Source organism: Capricornis sumatraensis, chromosome 9 (assembly GCF_032405125.1).
Source record: "Capricornis sumatraensis isolate serow.1 chromosome 9, serow.2, whole genome shotgun sequence".
NCBI lineage: Eukaryota > Metazoa > Chordata > Mammalia > Artiodactyla > Bovidae > Capricornis > Capricornis sumatraensis.
This window is the reverse complement of record NC_091077.1, coordinates 17,334,493-17,354,620: the sequence shown is the minus strand read 5'-3', so window position 1 is coordinate 17,354,620 and position 20,128 is coordinate 17,334,493. Positions and strand designations below refer to the sequence as shown.

The 20,128-nt window shown below is 39.9% G+C and overlaps 1 protein-coding gene across 1 annotated transcript in view; it reads left to right on the top strand.

Moving 5' to 3' along the window:
• Nucleotides 1-14,931, top strand: part of LOC138086184 (adhesion G protein-coupled receptor E3-like) — an 81,264-nt gene extending 66,333 nt beyond the window's left edge. The window contains exon 18 of the mRNA XM_068980994.1: nt 14,713-14,931. Within this exon, the coding sequence (XP_068837095.1) occupies nt 14,713-14,931 (219 nt within the window). The remainder of the gene's footprint in view (nt 1-14,712) is intronic.
• The last annotated feature ends 5,197 nt before the right edge of the window (nt 14,932-20,128 follow it).

Here is a 20,128-nt window from a genome sequence, read left to right as displayed (position 1 = left end):
GGTGGAGAATATAGCATGATCAAGTTGTTGTTGGGCGTATGTTGGGGCTGAGAGGTGAACGCAGAGAGAAAGGCCATAGTGGGACATTCAGCATCTCACAAACTTGGGCCTCCATCTGGAAGAGATCAGCTCAGTGATTTGATAACTTCCTCTTTGTAGGGCTTGACTGAAAAGCAGCCTCTAAGTAAAAGCTAATGTGCAGACATCATATTTCTTAGAAAAGCAGAAGAAAAGATACTTCCTTCTTCTGATTCCTCCCCACCCTTCCCCTCAAATTTGCAAGTTTATTTTGGTCAGAAATATCAGATCAGAATGGAAACTAACACCCTGATATTCCTGGCCCTGTTTGGACTTTGAACTTCCAACCTGGCAGGGTTGTTGGTCCATGAACTAAATTATGAATATTAGCCCTGATGCCCACTTACTCATCATGCTCCTTTATGTGTCAAGACTTAATTAATCTCTCCAGAATCATCTGAAATCACATATCCTTCAAGAAACCACTTATTGTGGATTATCAAAAACACTTAATTGAAAAGATATACCCTAAAGGTGCTATGTACCCTAAGGTTCATAGCATTATTGACTATTGCTAAGATATGGAAGTAACCTGAGTGTCCATCAACAGAGGAATGGAAAAAAGATGTAGTGTGTATGTGTGTGTGTGTGTATATATATATGTATATATATACATATATATACATGTATACATATATATACACATATGCATATACATATATGTATATACATGTATACATATATGTATATACATGTATATATATATACACACACACACACATATATATATATATTTGTTGTGGTTGTTCAGTTGCTCAGTCTTGTCTGATTCTTTGCAACCCCATGGACTGCAGCATACCAGGTTTCCTTGGCCATCACCATCTCCTGGAGCTTGCTCAAACTCATATCCATTGAGTCAGTGATGCCATCCAACCATCTCATCCTCTATCGTCCCCTTCTCCTCCTGCCCCCAATCTTTCCCAGGATCAGGGTCTTTTCAAATGAGTCAGCTATCCACATCAGGTGGCCAAAGTATTGGAGTTTCAGCTTCAACATCATTCCTTCCAATGAACACTCAGGACTGATTTCCTTTAGGATGGACTGGTTGGATCTTCTTGCAGTCCAAGGGACTCTCAAGAGTCTTCTCCAACACCACAGTTCAAAAACTTCAATTCTTCAGCGTGCACCTTTCTTTATAGTCCAACTCTCACATCCATACATGACCACTGGAAAAAAACATAGCTTCGACTATATGGACTTTGGTCAGCAAAGTAATGTCTCCGATTTTTGATATCCTATCTGGGTCTGTCATAGCTTTTCTTCCAAGGAGCAAGCATCTTTTAATTTCATGGCTGTCATCACCATCTGTAGTAATTTTGGAGACCAAAAAAATAAAATCCGTGATTGTTTCCCCATCTATGTGCCATGGAGTGATGGGACCAGATGCCATGATCTTTTTTTTTTTTTGAATTTATTTATTTTAATTGGAGGCTAATTACTTTACAATATTGTATTGGTTCTGCCACACATCAACATGAATCTGCCACGGGCGTACACTTGTTCGCCATCCTGAACCCCCCTCCCACCTCCCTCCCTGTACCATCCTTCTGGGTCATCCCAGTGCACCAGCCCTAAGCATCCTGTATTGAACCTGGACTGGTGATTCGTTTCTTATATGATATTATACATGTTTCCATGCCATTACCCCAAATCATCCCACCCTCTCCCTCTCCCACAGAGTCCAAAAGACTGTTCTATACATCTGTGTCTCTTTTGCTGTCTCACATACAGGGTTATCATTACCATCTTTCTAAATTCCATGATCTTCATTTTTTGAATGTTGAGTTTAAACCAGGTTTTTCACTCTCCTGTTTCACTTTTATCAAGAGGTTCTTTAGTTCCTCTTCACTTTCTGCCATAAGGGTAGGGTCATCTGCATATCTGAGGTTATTGATATTTCTCCCAACAATCTTGATTCCAGCTTGAGCTTCATCCACCCCAGTGTTTCTCATGATGTATTCTGCTTTGAAGTTAAATAACCAGGGTGACAATATACAGCCTTGACATATTCCTTTCCCAATTTGGAGCCAGTTCATTGTTCCATGTCTGGACCTAACTGTTGCTTCTTGACCTGCATACAGGTCTCTCAAGAGGCAGGTCAGGTGGTCTGGTATTCCCATCTCTTTAAGAATTTCTCACAGATTGTTTGATCTACACAGTCAAAGGATTTAGCCAAGTCAATAAAGCAGAAGTAGATGTTTTTCTGGAATTCTCTTGTTTTTTCTATGATCCAATGGATGCTGGCAATTTGATCTCTGGTTCCTCTGCCTTTTCTAAATCCAGTTTGATCATCTGGAAGTTCTCAGATCGTATACTGTTGAAGCCTAGCTTGGAGAATTTTGAGAACTACTTTTTCCAGTCCTGTGGCCACTGCTGAGTTTTCCAAATTTTCTGGCATATTGAGTGCAGGGTTTTAGCAGCAGCATCTTTTAGGATTTGAAATAGCTCAGCTGGAATTCCATCACTTCCACTAGCTTTGTTCATAGTGATGCTTCCTAAGGCCCACTTGGTTTTGCTCCATGATGTCCGGCTCTAGGGGAGTCATTACACCATCATTGTTATCTGGGTCATGAAGATCTTTTTTGTATAGTTCTTCTGTGTATTCTTGCCACATCTTCTTAATAGCTTCTGCTTCTGTTAGGTCTGTACCATTTCTGTCCTTTATTGTGCCCATCTTTGCATGAAATGTTCCCTTGTTATCTCTAATTTTCTTGAAGAGATCTCTAGTCTTTCCCATTCTGTTGTTTTCCTCTATTTCTTTGTAATGGTCACTTAGGAAGGCTTTCTTATCTCCCCTGCTTGGATATCTTTCCTTTTCTTGTTTACCTTTCACTTCTCTTCTTTCTTCAGCTATTTGTAAGGCCTCTTCAGACAACCATTTTGTCTTTTGCATTTCTTTTTCTTGGGGAACGTTTAGATCACCACCTCCTGTACAATGTTACAAACCTCCATCTATAGTTCTTCAGGCACTCTATCAGATCTAATTTCTTGAATCTATTTATCACTTCCACAGTATAAGCATAAGGGATTTGATTTAGGTGACAGCTGAATGGCCTAGTAGTTTTCCCCTTGTTTCTTCAATTTGACAATAAGGAGTTCATGATCTGAGCCACAGTAGGCTCCCATTCTCCACCCCCACCCCCCCCACCCCCCGCTGATTGTATAGAGCTTCTCCATCTTTGGCTGCAATGAATATAATCAATCTGATTTCAATATTGACCATCTGGTGATGTCAATATGTAGAGTTGTTCCTTGTGTTGTTGGAGGGTGTACATATACACACACACACAGTGGAATGCTACTAAACCATAGAAAAGAATGAAAATTTGCCATTTGCAGCAACATGGATGTACGTGGAGGGCATTAGGCTAAGTGAAATAAGTCAGACAGAGAAAGACAAAAACTGTATGATATCACTTAGAGGTGGGATCTAAGAAATACAAGAAATGGGTGAATATATATAACAAAAAAGAAACTGACTCACAGATGTAAAGTATAAACTACTGGTTACCAGGGGGGAGGAGGAGAAACATTAGGATGGGGGAGTGGGAGGTGAGACAGTGTTTTGGCTATCACATTTGGGGAGGGGGGTGGTACTTCTAGCACCTAGTGGGTGGAGTTTACAGCTGACTCCTACAGCAAAGAATAACCCAACTCCAATGTCAATAATCCCAAGATACAGAAAAAATTATGCAGAATTTAATTAAAATTTTCTAACATTAGTAGGAGCTCTGAGCATAGAGATTAGATGTAGCTTTTATTTTATTCTTTTTTAAATCCAGGTTTTCTAAGATTTCTATAAGAAATGTACTTTAAGATTTTTAAACATCACTTTATTATGAAAACTTGCCAAACTGCAAGAATTTTACAATGAATGCCCATGTACCTGAGAAAGACTGGGACCTGGGACCATTTGTTGCAGTGGTTCCACCTAGACAAACATCTCCCTGAAAAACAAAATGCAAAGTAACTACAGGGGACTAAAAATAACTTCACACTTTTACAGCTGGAGGCAAATTATAAACCAATTGCCATTTCTGGTATGGGAGCAAACTGAGGGGCCTGCACATGGACCTGCAATCTTCAGCGAATGTTTTACTTGTGTTTACAGTGTGTCTCCATGTCTGCATTGCTCTCTCCTCTCATGGGCTATGGTCCATGGGGTCACAAACAGTTAGACATGACTGAATCACTGCAGATGGTGATTGCAGCCATGAAATTAAAAGATGCTTACTCCTTGGAAGAAAAGTTATGGCCAACCTAGATAGCATATTGAAAAGCAGAGACATTACTTTGCCAACAAAGGTCTGTCTAGTCAAGGCTATGGTTTTTCCAGTGGTCATGTATGGATGTGAGAGTTGGACTGTGAAGAAAGCTGAGCACTGAAGAATTGATGCTTTTGAACTGTGGTGTTGGAGAAGACTCTTGAGAGTCCCTTGGACTGCAAGGAGATCCAACCAGTCCATTATAAGGGAGATCAGTCCTGGGTGTTCTTTGGAAGGAATGATACTAAAGCTGAAACTCCAGTACTTTGGACACCTCATGAGAAGTGTTGACTCATTGGAAAAGACTCTGATGCTGGGAGGGATTGGGGGCAGGAGGAGAAGGGGATGACAGAGGATGAGATGGCTAGATGGCATCACTGACTCGATGGACGTGAGTTTGAGTGAACGCTGGGAGTTGGTGATAGACAGGGAAGCCTGGCGTGCTGCAATTCATGGGGTCGCAAAGAGTCAGACACAACTGAGCAACTGAACTGAACTGAACCACTAATGCATTCACATTCACATTCATTAGTTCATCTTATTTTTTTTAATGCATTTCAGAGTAAGTTGAAGCCTTCAGTAAACTGTCTCTGTTTCTGTATTTAAAAAGAAAAAAGAAAAAAAAATGCTATTCTCTTCATTTGCACGTTACAATACTAGAAGATCATCCCATAGTAGCTGTTACAAAACCCCCAATTCTCCCCGAGAAATGCCAGAGAAAGATAAAAGATGATGTAAGTTCCTATTTTTGCTTTCATTTTGTCATGATGGCTCAAAGTCTCTTTTTGCCCTGGAGTGGTAAGTCTTTAAAATATTTTATTTTTTTTTAAGAAAAGCAAATATTGTGTATTAACACGTATATATGGAATCTAGAAAAAAAGAGGTACTGATGAACCTATTTGCAGGGCAGGAATAGAGACACAGACGTAGATAATGCACTTGTGGATGCAGCACAGGGAGGTGGGGGCAAGAAGAAGGTGTGATGAATTGAGAGAGTAGCACTGAAACATACATTATCATGTGTAAAATAGATAGCTAGTGTGGAGTTGTTATATAACACAGAGAGTGCAACTCAGTGCTCTGTGACAACTTTGAGGGGTAGACTGGGGTGGGGGGTAGTGGGGGTGAGGTTCAAGAGACAGGTGACATATGTATACTTATGGCTGACTCACCTTGTGGTATGGCCGAAACCAACCCAACATCATAAAGCAATTATCTTAAACAGACATAGAGAATAGACATACAGACATGGGAGGAGGGGAGGAGAGGGTGAGATGTATGGAAAGAGAAACATGGAAACTTACATTACCATATGTAAAATAGATAGCCAATAGGAATTTGCTGTATGGCTCAGGAAACTTGAACAGGGGCTCTGTATCAATCTAGAGGGGTAGGATTGGGAGGGGGTTTCAGAAGCGAGGGGATATATGTACACCTATTGATTCATGTTGAGGTTCGACAGAGAACAACAAAATTCTGTAAAGCAATTATCCTTCAAATAAAAAAAGTATTTTATTTTTAAAAAGCAATTATCCTCAAGTTAAAAATAAATTTTAAAATAAATAATAAAAAATGTTTAATATTATTATCTTTAAGTAGAAATACCAAGGACACTTCAACTCTCATACTCTATCTTGTTTTCAAACTTGTGGCTTGGGCAGGGGGCATCCACATGGTTTGCTCTTTTATTAATTTTTTGTCTGATGGTTTGTTTTGGTTTTGGTTTTTTTCCATTTTTTATGAATTATTTTTATTGGTTCAAATTCAGACCTTTGCTGTAGAATTCACATTGAAACATATTATATATCACTTAAGAGATACAAAATCTTTTTAAATTTTTAATTAATTTCTTTATTTTACTTTACAATATTGCATTGGTTTTGCCATACGTTGACTTGAATCTGCCATGAGTGTTCCCCATCCTGAACCGGCCTCCCACCTCCCTCCCCATTCCATCCCTCTGGGTCATCCCAGTGTACCAGCCCCGAGCACCCTGTATCATGCATCGAACCTGGACTGGCGATTCGTTTCACATATGATATTTTACATGTTTCAATGCCGTTCTCCCATATCATCCCACCCTCGCCCTCTCCCACAGAGTCCAAAAGACTGTTCAATACATCTGTGTCTCTTTTGCTGTCTCGCATACAGGGTTATTGTTACCTTCTTTCTAAATTCCATACATATGCATTAGTATACTCTATTGGTGTTTTTCTTTCTGGCTTACTTCATTCTGTATAATTGGCTCCAGTTTCATCCACCTCATTAGCACTGATTCAAATGTATTCTTTTTAATGGCTGAGTAATACTCCAGTGTGTATATGTACCACAGCTTTCTTATCCATTCATCTGCTGATGGACATCTAGGTTGCTTCCATGTCCTGGCTATTATAAACAGTGCTGCAATGAACACTGAGGTACACGTGTCTCTTTTGATTCTGGTTTCCTCAGTGTGTATGCCCAGAAGTGGGATTGCTGGGTCATAAGGCAGTTCTATTTCCAGTTTTTAAAGGAATCTTCACCCTGTTCTCCATAGTGGCTGTACTAGTTTGCATTCCCACCAACAGTGTAAGAGGGTTCCCTTTTCTCCACAGCCTCTCCAGCATTTATTGCTTGTAGACATTTGGATAGCAGCCATTCTGATTGGTGTGAAATGGTACTTCACTGTGGTTTTGATTTGCATTTCTCTGTTAATGAGTGATGTTGAGCATCTTTTCATGTGTTTGTTAGCCATCTGTGTGTCTTCTTTGGAGAAATGTCTGTTTAGTTCTTTGGCCCATTTTTTGATTGGGTTGTTTATTTTTTCTGGAATTGAGCTGCAGGAGTTGCTTGTATATTTTTGAGATTAGTTGTTTGTCAGTTGCTTCATTTGCTATTATTTTCTACCATTCTGAAGGCTGTCTTTTCACCTTGCTTATAGCTTCCTTTGTTGTACAGAAGCTTTTAATTTTAATTAGGTCCCATTTGTTATTTTTGCTTTTATTTCCAATATTCTGGGAGGTGGATCATAGAGGAACCTGCTGTGATTTATGTCGGAGAGTGTTTTGCCTATGTTCTCCTCTAGGAGTTTCATAGTTTCTGGTCTTACGTTTAGACCTTTAATCCATTTTGAGTTTATTTTTTTGTATGGTGTTAGAAAACGTTCTAGTTTCATTCTTTTACAAGTGGTTGACCAGTTTTCCCAGCATCACTTGTTAAAGAGATTGTCTTTTCCCCATTGTATATTCTTGCCTCCTTGTCAAAGATAAGCTGTCCATAGGTGCATGGATTTATCTCTGGGCTTTCTATTTTGTTCCATTGATCTATATTTCTGTCTTTGTGCCAGTGCCATACTGTCTTGATGACTGTGGCTTTGTAGTAGAGCCTGAAGTCACGCAGGTTGATTCCTCCAGTTCCATTCTTCTTTCTCAAGATTGCTTTGGCTATTCGAGGTGTTTTGTATTCCCATACAAATTGTGAAATTATTTGTTCTAGTTCTCTGAAAACTATCATTGGTAGCTTAATAGGGATTGCATTGAATCTATAGATTGCTTTGGGTAGTATACTCATTTTCACTATATTGGTTCTTCCAATCTATAAACACAGTATATTTCTCCATCTATTTGTGTCCTCTTTGATTTCTTTCATCAGTGTTTTATAGTTTTCTATATATAGGTTTTTTGTTTCTTTTGGCAGATATATTGCTAAGTATTTTATTCTTTTCGTTGCAATGGTGAATGGTATTGTTTCCTCAATTTCTCTTTCTGTTTTCTCATTGTTAGTGAATAGGAATGCAAGGGATTTCTGTGTGTTGATTTTATATCCTGCAAATTTACTATATTCATTGATTAGCTCTAGTAATTTTCTGGTGGAGTCTTTAGGGTTTTCTATGTAGAGGCTCATGTCATCTGCAAACAATGAGAGTTTTACTTCTTCTTTTCCAATTTGGATTCCTTTTATTTCTTTTTCTGCTCTGATTGCTGTTGCCAAAACTTCCAAAACTATGTTTAATAGTAGTGGTGAGAGTGGGCACCCTTGTCTTGTTCCTGACTTTAGACGAAATGTTTTCAATTTTTCACCATTGAGGATAATGTTTGCTGTGGGTTTGTCATATATAGCTTTTATTATGTTGAGGTGTGATCCTTCTATTCCTGCTTTCTGGAGAGTTTTTATCATAAATGGACGTTGAATTTTGTCAAAGACTTTCTCTGCATCTATTGAGATAATGATATGGCTTTTATTTTTCAATTTGTTAATGTGGTGTATTATATTGATTGATTTGCGGATATTGAAGAATTTTGTTAAGGATTTTTGCATCTATGTTCATCAGTGATATTGGCCTGTAGTTTTCTTTTTTTGTGGCATCTTTGTCAGGTTTTGATATTAGGGTGATGGTGGCCTTATAGAATGAGTTTGGAAGTTTACCTTCCTCTGCAATTTTCTGGAAAAGTTTGAATAGGATAGGTGTTAGCTCTTCTCGAAAGTTTTGGTAGAATTCAGCTGTGAAGCCGTCTGGACCTGGGCTTTTGTTTGTTGGAAGATTTCTGATTACAGTTTCAATTTCTGTGCTTGTGATGGGTCTGTTAAGATTTTCTATTTCTTCCTGGTTCAGTTTTGGAAGGTTGTACTTTTCTATGAATTGTCCATTTCTTCCAAGTTCTTCATTTTATTTTCATAGAGTTGCTGATAATAGTCTCTTATGATCCTTTGTGTTTCTGTGTTGTCTGTTGTGATCTCTCCATTTTCATTTCTGATTTTGTTGATTTGATTTTTCTCCCTTTGTTTCTTTTGAGTCTGGCTAATAGTTTGTCAATTTTATTTATCTTCTCAAAGAACCACCTTTTGGATTTGTTGATTTTTTGCTATGATCTCTTTTCTTTTTTCTGCCCTAATTTTTAAGATTTATTTCCTTCTACTAACCCTGGGGTTCTTCATGTCTTCCTTCTCAAGTTGCTTTAGGTGTTCAGTTCAGTTCAGTTCAGCCGCTCAGTCGTGTCCGACTCTTTGCAACCCCATGAATCGCAGCACGCCAGGCCTCCCTGTCCATCACCATCTCCAGGATTTCACTCAGACTCACATCCGTCGAGTCCATGATGCCATCCAGCCATCTCATCCTGGGTCGTCCCCTTCTCCTCCTGCCCCCAATCTCTCCCAGCATCAGAGTCTTTTCCAATGAGTCTTTTCCTTTTCGCATGAGGTGTCCAAAGTACTGGAGCTTCAGCTTTAGCATCATTCCCTCCAAAGAAATCCCAGGGTTGATCTCCTTCAGAATGGACTAGTTGGATCTCCTTGCAGTCCAAGGGACTCGCAAGAGTCTTCTCCAACACCACAGTTCAAACGCATCAATTCTTCAGTGCTCAGTCTTCTTCACAGTCCAACTCTCACATCCATACATGACTACTGGAAAAACCATAGCCTTGACTAGATGGACCTTAGTTGGCAAAGTAATGTTTCTGCTAGAGTTAGGTTATTTGATTTTTTTTCTTGTTTCTTGAGGTAAGCCTGTATTGCTATGAACCTTCCCCTTAGTACTGCTTTTACAGTGTCCCATAGGTTTTGGGTTGTTGTGTTTTCATTTTCATTCGTTTCTATGCATATTTTTATTTCTTTTTTTATTTCTTCTTTGATTTGTTGGTTTTTCAGCAGAGTGTTGTTCAGCCTCTATATGTTGGGATTTTCAATAGTTTTTCTCCTGTAATTGACATCTAATCTTACAGCATTGTGGTCAGAAAAGATGCTTGGAATGATTTCAATTTTTTTGAATTTACCAAGGCTAGATTTATGGCCCAGAATGTGATATATCCTGGAGAAGTTTCCGTGTGCACTTGAGAAAAAGGTGAAATTCATTGTTTTGGGGTGAAACGTCCTATAGATATCAATTAGGTCTAACTGGTCTATTGTAGCATTTAAAGTTTGTGTTTCCTTGTTAATTTTCTGTTTAGTTGGTCTATCCATAGGTGTGAGTGGGGTATTAAAGTCTCTCACTATTATTGTGTTATTGTTAATTTCCCCTTTCATACTTGTTAGCATTTGTCTTACATATTGTGGTGCTCCTATATTGGGTGAATATATATTTATGATTGTTATATCTTCTTGGATTGATCCTTTGATCATTATGTAGTGTACATCTTTGTCTCTTTTCACAGCCTTTGTTTTAAAGTCTATTTTTTCTGATATGAGTATTGCTACTCCTGCTTTCTTTTGGTCTCTATTTGCATGGAATATCTTTTTCCAGCCTTTCACTTTCAGTCTGTATGTGTCCTTTGTTTCAAAGTGGATCTTTTGTAGACAACATGTATAGGGGGTTTGTTTTTGTATCCATTCAGCCAGTCTTTGTCTTTTGGTAACCCATTTACATTTAAGGTAATTATTGATAAGTATGATCCTGTTGCCACTTACTTTATTGTTTTGGATTCTAGTTTATACACCCTTTCTGTGTATCCTGTCTAGAGAAGATCCTTTAGCATTTGTTGGAGAGCTGGTTTGGTGGTGCTGAGTTCTCTCAGCTTTTTCTTGTCTGTAAAGCTTTTGACTTCTCCTTCATATTTGAATGAGATCCTTGCTGGGTACAGTAATCTGGGCTGTAGGTTATTTTCTTTCATCACTTTAAGTATGTCCTGCCATTCCCTTCTGACCTGAAGAATTTCTACTGAAAGATCAGCTGTTATCCTTATGGGAACCCCCTTGTGTGTTATTTGTTGTTTTCCCCTTGCTGCTTTTAATATTTGTTCTTTGTGTTTGACCTTTGTTAATTTGATTAATATGTGTCTTGGGGTGTTTCATCTTGGGTTTACCCTGTTTGGGACTCTCTGGGTTCTTGGACTTGGGTGATTATTTCCTTCCCCATTTTAGGGAAGTTTTCAACTATTATCTCCTCAAGTATTTTCTCATGGTCTTTCTTTATGTCTTCTTCTGGGACTCCTATGATCCGAATATTGGGGCATTTAACATTGTCCCAGAGGTCTCTGAAGTTGTCCTCATTTCTTTTAATTTGTTTTTCTTTTTTCCTCTCTGTTTCCTTTATTTCTACCATTCTATCTTCTACCTCACTTATCCTATCTTCTGCCTCCCTTATTCTACTCTTGGTTCCCTCCAGAGTGTTTTTTATCTTATTTATTGCATTATTCATTATATATTGACTCTTTTTTATTTTTTCTAGGTCCTTGTTAAACCTTTCTTGCATCTTCTCAATTCTTATCTCCAGGCTATTTATCTGTAACTCCAATTTGTTTTCAAGATTTTGGATCATTTTCACTATCATTACTCGGAATTCTTTATCAGGTAGATTCCCTATCTTTTCCTTTTTTGTTTGGTTTGGTGGGCATTTATCCTGTTCCTTTACCTGCTGGCTATCTCTCTGCCTTTTCATCTTGTTTATATTGCTGTGTTTGGGGTGGCCTTTCCGTATTCTGGCAGTTGGTGGTTCCTCTTTATTGTGGAGGTTCCTCGCAATGGGTGGGGTTGGATGGGTGGCTTGTCAAGGTTTTCTGGTTAGGGAAGCTTGTGTCGGTGTCCTGGTGGGTGGAGCTGGATTTCTTCTTTCTAGAGTGCAATGAAGTGTCCAGTAAGAAGATTTGAGATATCAGTGGGTTTGGTGTGACTTTGGTCAGCCTGTGTATTGAGGCTCAGGGTTATGTTCCTGTGTTGCTGGAGAATTTGCATGGTATGTCTTGCTCTGGAACTTGTTGGCCCTTGGGTGGTGCTTTGTTTCAGTGTAGGTATGGAGGTGTTTGATGAGCTGCTATCGATTAATGTTCCCTGGAGTCAGGAGTTCTCTGGTGTTCTCAGGATTTGGACTTAAGTCTCCTGCCTCTGGTTTTCAGTCTTATTCTTACATCAGCCTCAAGACTTCTCCATCTATACGGCACCAATGATAAAACATCTAGGTTAATGATGAAAAGTTTCTCCACAGTGAGGGACACCCGGAGGGGTACACAGAGTTACATGGAGAAGAGAAGAAGGAGGAGGGAGATAGAGGTGACCAGGAGGAGAAGAGGGGGAATCAAAAGGGGAGAGAGCAAGCTAGCCAGTAATCACTTCCCTATGTGCTCTCCACAGTCTGGATCCCTTAGAGATGTTCACAGTGTTACACAGAAAAGAGAAGAGGGAGGAAGGAGACAGAGGTGGCCAGGAGGATAAAAGGGGGAATCAAAAGGAGAGAGACAGATCCAGCCAGTAATCAGTTCCCTAAGTGTTCTCCACAGCCCAGAACACACAAAGAGGTTCATCAAGTTGGGTAGAGAAGAAAAGGGGGAGGGGGGAGATAGAGGCAACCTGGTGGAGAAAAAGGAGAGTCAAAAGCAGAAAAGAGCAATCAGGCCAGTGATCTCGCTCCCAAGTAAAAATGGGTACTGAAGATTGGGTTCTTAAAGGTACAAAGTTGATAACAAATACCAAAAAGCAAAGATTAAAAATCTTGAGTAGAGGTTCAGTTCAGTTCAGTTCAGTTCAGTCGCTCAGTCGTGTTGGACTCTTTGCGACCCCATGAATCGCAGCATCTCAAAAATACAATATTAAAACAAACAAACAACAACAACAAAAAGTCACAGAAATTATAAAATATATATATGTGAAGTTTGCTTTAAAAATAGGGAGTTTCTTTCCTTTTTTTGCAAGGTAATTATAGGCGATAAAGATGAAAATTAAAGGAGTAATGGGGACTTAAAAATAACAAAAAATAAAATATTTTTTTCCATTTTAAAGTATACACTTTATTGATACTTAGTGCTACAATTTTTGTGTTACATTAGCTCATTCGTTAAAATATTTTTTCATCACTTTACAGAAATATACCATATTCATTATATCATCACTGTCCATTTCCTCCACCCCATCATGTGTCAACCTGTAGTCTATGTTTTGAGTCTATGAATTTTCTTGTTATGGATATAGTGTATAACAGAACTCATAGTATTGCCACGTTTGTTTCTAACTTCTTTCACCTAGTATGTTTTGGAGGTTTATCTAAGTTATAGTATGTATCAGTACTTTGTTTTTCTCTTTTATGGCTGCATAATTTTTTATTTTATGTACATATGATAATTTTGTATTCATTCATGTATTGTTAGACATCTGTGTTGTTTACCTTTGGGTCTTACGAATGATGTTTCTTCATGGACATGTTTTCATTTTCATTGAATATATTCCTAAGGGTGGAATTGATGAAATGTGGTAATTTTATGTCTAACATTTTGTGGGGTTTTGTTGTTTGTTTTGTTGTTGTGTTGTTGTTTTTTTTTTACTTTATTTTACTTTACAATACTGTATTGGTTTTGCCATACATCAACATGAATCCACCACGGGTGTACATGAGTTTCCCCCTCCTACCTCTCTCCCCATACCATCTCTCTGGGTCAACCCAGTGCACCAGCCCCAAGCATCCTGTATCCTGCATCAAACCTAGACTGGCGATTCATTTCTTACATGATATTATACATGTTTCAATGCCATTTTCCCAAATCATCCCACCCTCTCTCTCTCCCACAGAGTCTAAAAGTCTTTTCTATACATCTATGTCTCTTTTGCTGTCTCACATACAGGGTTATCATTACCATCTTTCTAAATTCCATATATATGTGTTAGTATGCTATACTGGTGTTTTTCTTTCAGGCTTACTTCACTCTGTATAATAGGCTCCAGTTTCATCCACCTCATTAGAACTGATTCAAATGTATTCTTTTTAATGGCTGAGTAATACTCCATTGTGTATATGTACCACGTATCATTTAAAAATTATAATAGTAAAAATATATCTAAGACTTTCTCTGGAGCTGTTGTGGACAGTGTGAGGTCAGTTCATTTTCAGATAGTTTCTTGGTCTGGCCTGTACTTCTCGCAGTCTATAGGCCCCTTCCTATGTAGTTGGTGCTAACTACAGGGTTTTAATCTATTGCACCTGTCACTTCCCAAGCGGTTCCCTCTGCTTATTTTAGCTTCTTCTGTTTGCTGGTCTCTTCAGTGTCTAATTTTCGCTCTGACACAAGGGGCGCGGTGGTGGTCACTTTTTCTTTTTAGACTCACTTGTTCAGTCATGCTTTGGGGAGGGAGGAACACTGCAAACAAATATCACTGGCGTGTGTTCACAGTGATTCAACCACACTGGGTTTGCCCCTGCTCATGGCGTGTGTGCTTTCCCAGTCTACACTGCTCAGACTCTACGTTGCTCTGCCGGGAACTGTCTGCTATGGGACCTGGTTTGCATGTACTTCCCAGGTCTAAGACACTCCGGTTCAGGTTCTTGGGTACCCCACAAAGGCACAGACTTGATTGGGCCTGCGTTTTGCGCCCGTCCCAGGTCCGAGCAGCCCACCCCCGTGACCAGCTCTTTGGTGTGCACAGTCGCCCCCAGTTGAAGGCTGAGACTTATCCCCTCCCCCGTCCCAGCCGCTAGGTTTTCTGGGTGTACAATGGGCGCGCCTTGTGTCTCTTCTGGGAAGCTGATCTCTGGCTGCAACCCTCCTGGCTGATGTCGACCGTCCAGAATCCCAAGAAGTCTTGCTTGCAGGTTGGTATAGGATGCCTCTCTGGGGCCGCGATTGCCCCCTTCCGGCTCTGGCTGCCCTCGCCTGCCTGTCTCCGGCGGGGGATGGGCCGGTCCGCAGCCAGCTAGCTCCGCTCAGTCCTTTGTTCTTTGAAAGTGCCTGGCGGTGGTTAGGGCTTTTTGCTGGGATCCAGGATTGCAGGATAGCTATCCCACAGTCTGGGTTGCTATCTCAAGCTAGTTCCCTCAGATTGCCCTCAGGGCAGTCAGGCCCGGTCCATATCCTAAACAATGCCGCCCACTCGTCCGTGTCCCTCCCCTGCTTGCTAGTGGGGGATGAGAGCATCTGGGCTGTTGCACCACAGGGAGTTGCTGTTAGACACGTCATCTGTGGGTTTTAATTATTTATTTTCCCTCCCAGTTAGTTTGCCCTCTGAGATTCCAAGGCTCACCACAGACCCACCGCAGAGAGTGTTTTGGAAACTTCTGGCGTTTGGAAACTTCTCTCCTTTTTAAGACTCCCTTCCCAGAATGGATCTCCGTCCCTACCTCTTTTCTCTCTCTTTTTATCTTTTATATTTTGTCCTACCTCCTTTAGAAGACAAGGGGCTGCTTTTCTGGGTGCCTGATGTCCTCTGCCAGCATCCAGAAGTTGTTCTGAGGAATTTGCTCGGCTCTCAAATGTTCTTTCGATGTATTTGTGGGGGAGAAAGTGGTCTCCCCATCCTATTCCTCCACCATCTTAGTGGTTTACTCCTTTAAACCATGGCTGAGGTATGTCTCCTATGGAAATACCTGGAGGAATTAAGATGGGGGCAATTTCAACATGATTTCATCAAGCAATGGGTCTCTTCAAACCTTGCAATCTCTTATATTCCGTCATGCAAGGATAGGATCAAAGTGAACTTCTGGGGTGGTTGTTGCGCTGTGCTCAGTCATGTCCTACTCTTTGTGTCTCCATGGAGACGAGAACCTGGCGAGCTACAGTCCACCGGATTTTTCAGTCACGAATACTAGAGCAGGGTGCTGTTTCCTTCTCTAGGAGATCTTTGCCACCTCGTCTCCTGCAGCTCCTGCATTAGCAGGCGGATTCTTTACCACTGAGCCAACTGGGAAACCCTTCCAAAACACGAATCTCTTATAAGAATGGATTTGTTTCGTGTCAGGGCCAGACTTTTGACATGGAAAGCTGTCCCGTGCTCATTTTTCTTCCTGAAACTGAGATGAATTCTTCGGAATCCATTTGCTTAGCGAGTCAAAATTCCGCCTGGGTCTCACCTTATTGGTGTTTCTTGGCTCATATCAGACAGCTGAGCTGCGTGTGGACGGCGCCCCCTGGTGCTCACATATGGATGGGGCAAAGCATGCAAAGGCCTCGTAACACTGAAACGTTTCTCTTTCAATCTGAATGTCCCATGACAGGAACTGAAAACTGATAAGGACTCTTAGTCTGTTCCAGAGAGATCATATTTGCTTCCTACTCCTAATTTTGGAAGCCCCAACCTGTATTATATAAAACATTAAAATTGTTCCTCATTCCATGCTATGTGGGTTTTGTTTTGTTTTATGGGGGTTTTTTGCTAAAATTACCAAGAGGATTTTTAGAATTATTGCCCAAGATAAACTCATTTAATTGTCCAAGCCTTATGATTTTTTTGGTTTTTTGGCAGCACTGGGCAGCTTGCAGGATCTTAGTTTCTGGGTTAGGGTTCAAACTGAGCCCCTCAGCAGTGAAAGCGTGGACTCCTAACCACTGTTCAGTTCAGTGGCTCAGTCGTGTCCGACTCTTTGCAACCCCATGAACAGCAGCACACCAGGCCTCCCTGTCCATCACCAGCTCCCGGAGTCCACCCAAACCCATGTCCATTGAGTCGGTGATGCCATCCAGCCATCTCATCCTCTGTCGTCCCCTTCTCCTGCCCTCAATCTTTCCCAGCATCAGGGTCTTTTCAAATGAGTCAGTTCTCCACATCAGGTGGCCAAAGTATCGGAGTTTCAGCTTCAACATCACTCCTTCCAATGAACACCCAGGACTGATCTCCTTTAGGATGGACTGGTTGCATCTCCTTGCAGTCCAAAGGACTCTCAAGAGTCTTCTCCAACACCCCAGTTTAAAAGCATCAATTCTTCAGTGCTCAGCCTTCTTCACAGTCCAACTCTCACATCCATACATGACCACTGGAAAAACCATAGCCTTGACTAGATGGACATTTGTTGACAAAGTAATGTCTCTGCTTTTTAATATGCTATCTAGGTTGGTCATAACTTTCCTTCCAAGGAGTAAGCATCTTTTAATTTCATGGCTGCAATCACCATCTGCAGTGATTTTGTAGCCCAGAAAAATAAAGTCAGCCACTGTTTCCACTCTTTCCCCATCTATTTGCCATGAAATGATGGGACCAGATGCCATGATAGTTTTCTCAATGTTGAGCTTTAAGACAACTTTTTCACTCTCTTCTTTCACCTTCATCAAGAGGCTCTTTAGTTCTTCTTCACTTTCTGCCATAAGGGTAGTGTCATCTGCATATCTGAGGATATTGATATTTCTCCCAGCAATCTTGATTCCATTTTGTGCTTCATCCAGCCCAACGTTTCTCATGATGTACTCTACATATAAGTTAAATAAGCAGGATGACAATATACATCCTTGACATACTCCTTTTCCTATTTGGAACCAGCCTGTTGTTCCACGTCCAGTTCTAACTGTTGCTTCCTGACCTGCATATAGGTTTATCAAGAGGGAGGTTAGGTGGTCTGGTATTCCCATCTCTTGAAGAATTTTCCACAGTTTGTTGTGATCCACACAGTCAAAGCCTTTGGCACAGTCAATAAAGCAGAAGTAGATGTTTTTCTGGAACTCTCTTACTTTTTCAATGATCCAGTGGATGTTGGCAATTTGATCTCTGGTTCCTCTGCCCTTTCTAAAACCAGCTTGAACATCTGGAATTTCATGGTTCATGTATTGCTGAAGCCTGTCTTGAAGAATTTTAAGCATCACTTTACTAGCATATGAGATGGGTGCAATTATGCAGTAGTTTGAGCATTCTTTGGCATTACCTTTCTTTGGGATTGGAATGAAAACTGACTTTTTCCAGTCCTGTGCCCAATGCTGAATTTTCCAAATTTTCCAAATTTGCTGGCATATTGAGTGCAGCACTTTCACAGCATCATCTTTCAGGATTTGAAATTGTTCAACTGGAATTCCATCACCTCCACTAGCTTTGTTCATAATGATGCTTCCTAAGCCCCACTTGACTTCACATTCCAGGATGTCTGGCTCTAGGTGAGTGAACACATCATCATAATTTTCTGTGTCATAAAGATCTTTTTTGTACAGTTCTTCTGCATATTCTTTCCACCTCTTCTTAATATCTTCTACTTCTGTTAGATCCCTACCATTTCTGTCCTTTATTGAGCCCATCTTTGCATGAAATGTTCCCTTGGTATCTCTAATGTTCTGTGAAGAGATCTCTAGTCTTTCCCATTTTGTTGTTTTCCTCTATTTCTTTGCATTGATCACTGAGGAAGTCTTTCTTATCTCTCCTTGCTATTCTTAACACTGTACTGCCAGAGAATTCCCCAACTCCTATGACTTTTATGAAACACTTGTCGAGCGAGAAAACCTAACTTACATATTATTTTCAAATAGAATAGACTGCTAATGAATGTCAAATTCAAGAAGTGATGAAGTTGTATAATTCTGCCTATATACCTGCAAAAGGCATTAAAGTGAACATTTATTCATCTTTCTAAGTTTTCCCCTAAAACAGGGGATGAAACATCCATTTTTTCCTTGAAGTCTCAAAAATATTTTCATGGATCTATGAACATTTGTTTACCCTGATCAACATACTTTTAACTCTCAGTGATCACTAGCGAGCCAAAATTATGTTGGGTGTGTCCAATGTGTTTGGGGAAACAAGAGCTATTTGGGGGGAAAAAAGCAAAGTCAGCCTCAATAGATTCAGGTCACCAGAGTATTTAAAAAATTAAACTCCCCTTCTGTTTTCTCTCCCAGGACTTTCCTGCTTAATTTTCTTCCTGAATATTCCTAACTCATCATTCCAAGGTATGTGGGTGATGGGCAGAATGAATCTGGAATAGTTCGTGTAGTTTGTGTTTCTGTAGATGCTTCCAGTTTGTTGGTTTTTTCTTTTTTTTTTTTACTGCACCCCAAGGCATGTGGAACCCTAGTTCCCTGACCAGGGATCAAACCCACAGCCCCTGCACTGGAAGGCAGAATCTTAACCACTGGACCACCAGGGAAGTCCCTATTGATGTTTCTTTACCGAGCAGTTTGGGGATAAGCAGAACAAGTTTTGCTCTCCCCAAATTCAGACTTAAAAAAAGAAATATGGAAATGGTAAGCATTTCCTCAAATTCATGTAACTCTCCAAGTAATTCTAGCCCTCACAGTTTTTCCCACCACACTAAAGTTATGACACTTAAAAAGAAATAGCTTGGGGCTTCCATGGTGGCTCAGATGGTAAAAAGAAATCGTTTTATTGTCTTATTCTTACTGTGTAACTGAGGCTGTTTACACAAAGAATCCACAAAAATCAGGAGAACAATTATATAGAAATAATAAAGAGAAAACCATTCTTTTTACTATGGTACTTGTATATATGCTCTTTTACCTACATTTGTACGTATATATATATATATATTCAAGTACCTAGGTCTCCTACATGGCCGGCAGATTCTTTACCACTGAGCCACCATGGAAACCCACAAGACGTAAGAGCCACAGTAAAAAGAGTCATCATCTTTTATTATTTCCATATAACTTGTGTGGGTTCTTTGTGTGGATAGCCTGTGTATGTTAAATAGTATGTACATAAATATTGATATGTATTTACACACATAAAGAGATACAGATATAGACTGAGATTGGATAAATACAGATGTGACTTTGTATGTATTATTTTACCAAATATGGTCACAGTTTATAGTGTTTTACAATATGCATTTATTTCACCTAGTATATCCTGAATATCTCTTCTTGTCAATCAGACGTAGCATTTTGTTTTGTTAATATACCACAGTTTATTGGTCCATTATCCTGTTGGTGGACACCTGACTCTTCGATAGTTGACAACAATGAATAGGGCTGCTGTGAACATTCTTGTACAAGTCTTTCTGTTGATGTATGTTTTCATCTGGGAGGGGATTTTCTTGGGGAAATTTCTCTAAGAGTAATCACTGGGTCATAGGATGACCAAATATGTAGAATTATTTTCTTCATCTTGCAAATGATAAAAATGAAAGCAAAAAAAGCAATCCAGCCTGGGGAACTGCAAGTTAAAAATCACAATGAGATTTGCCT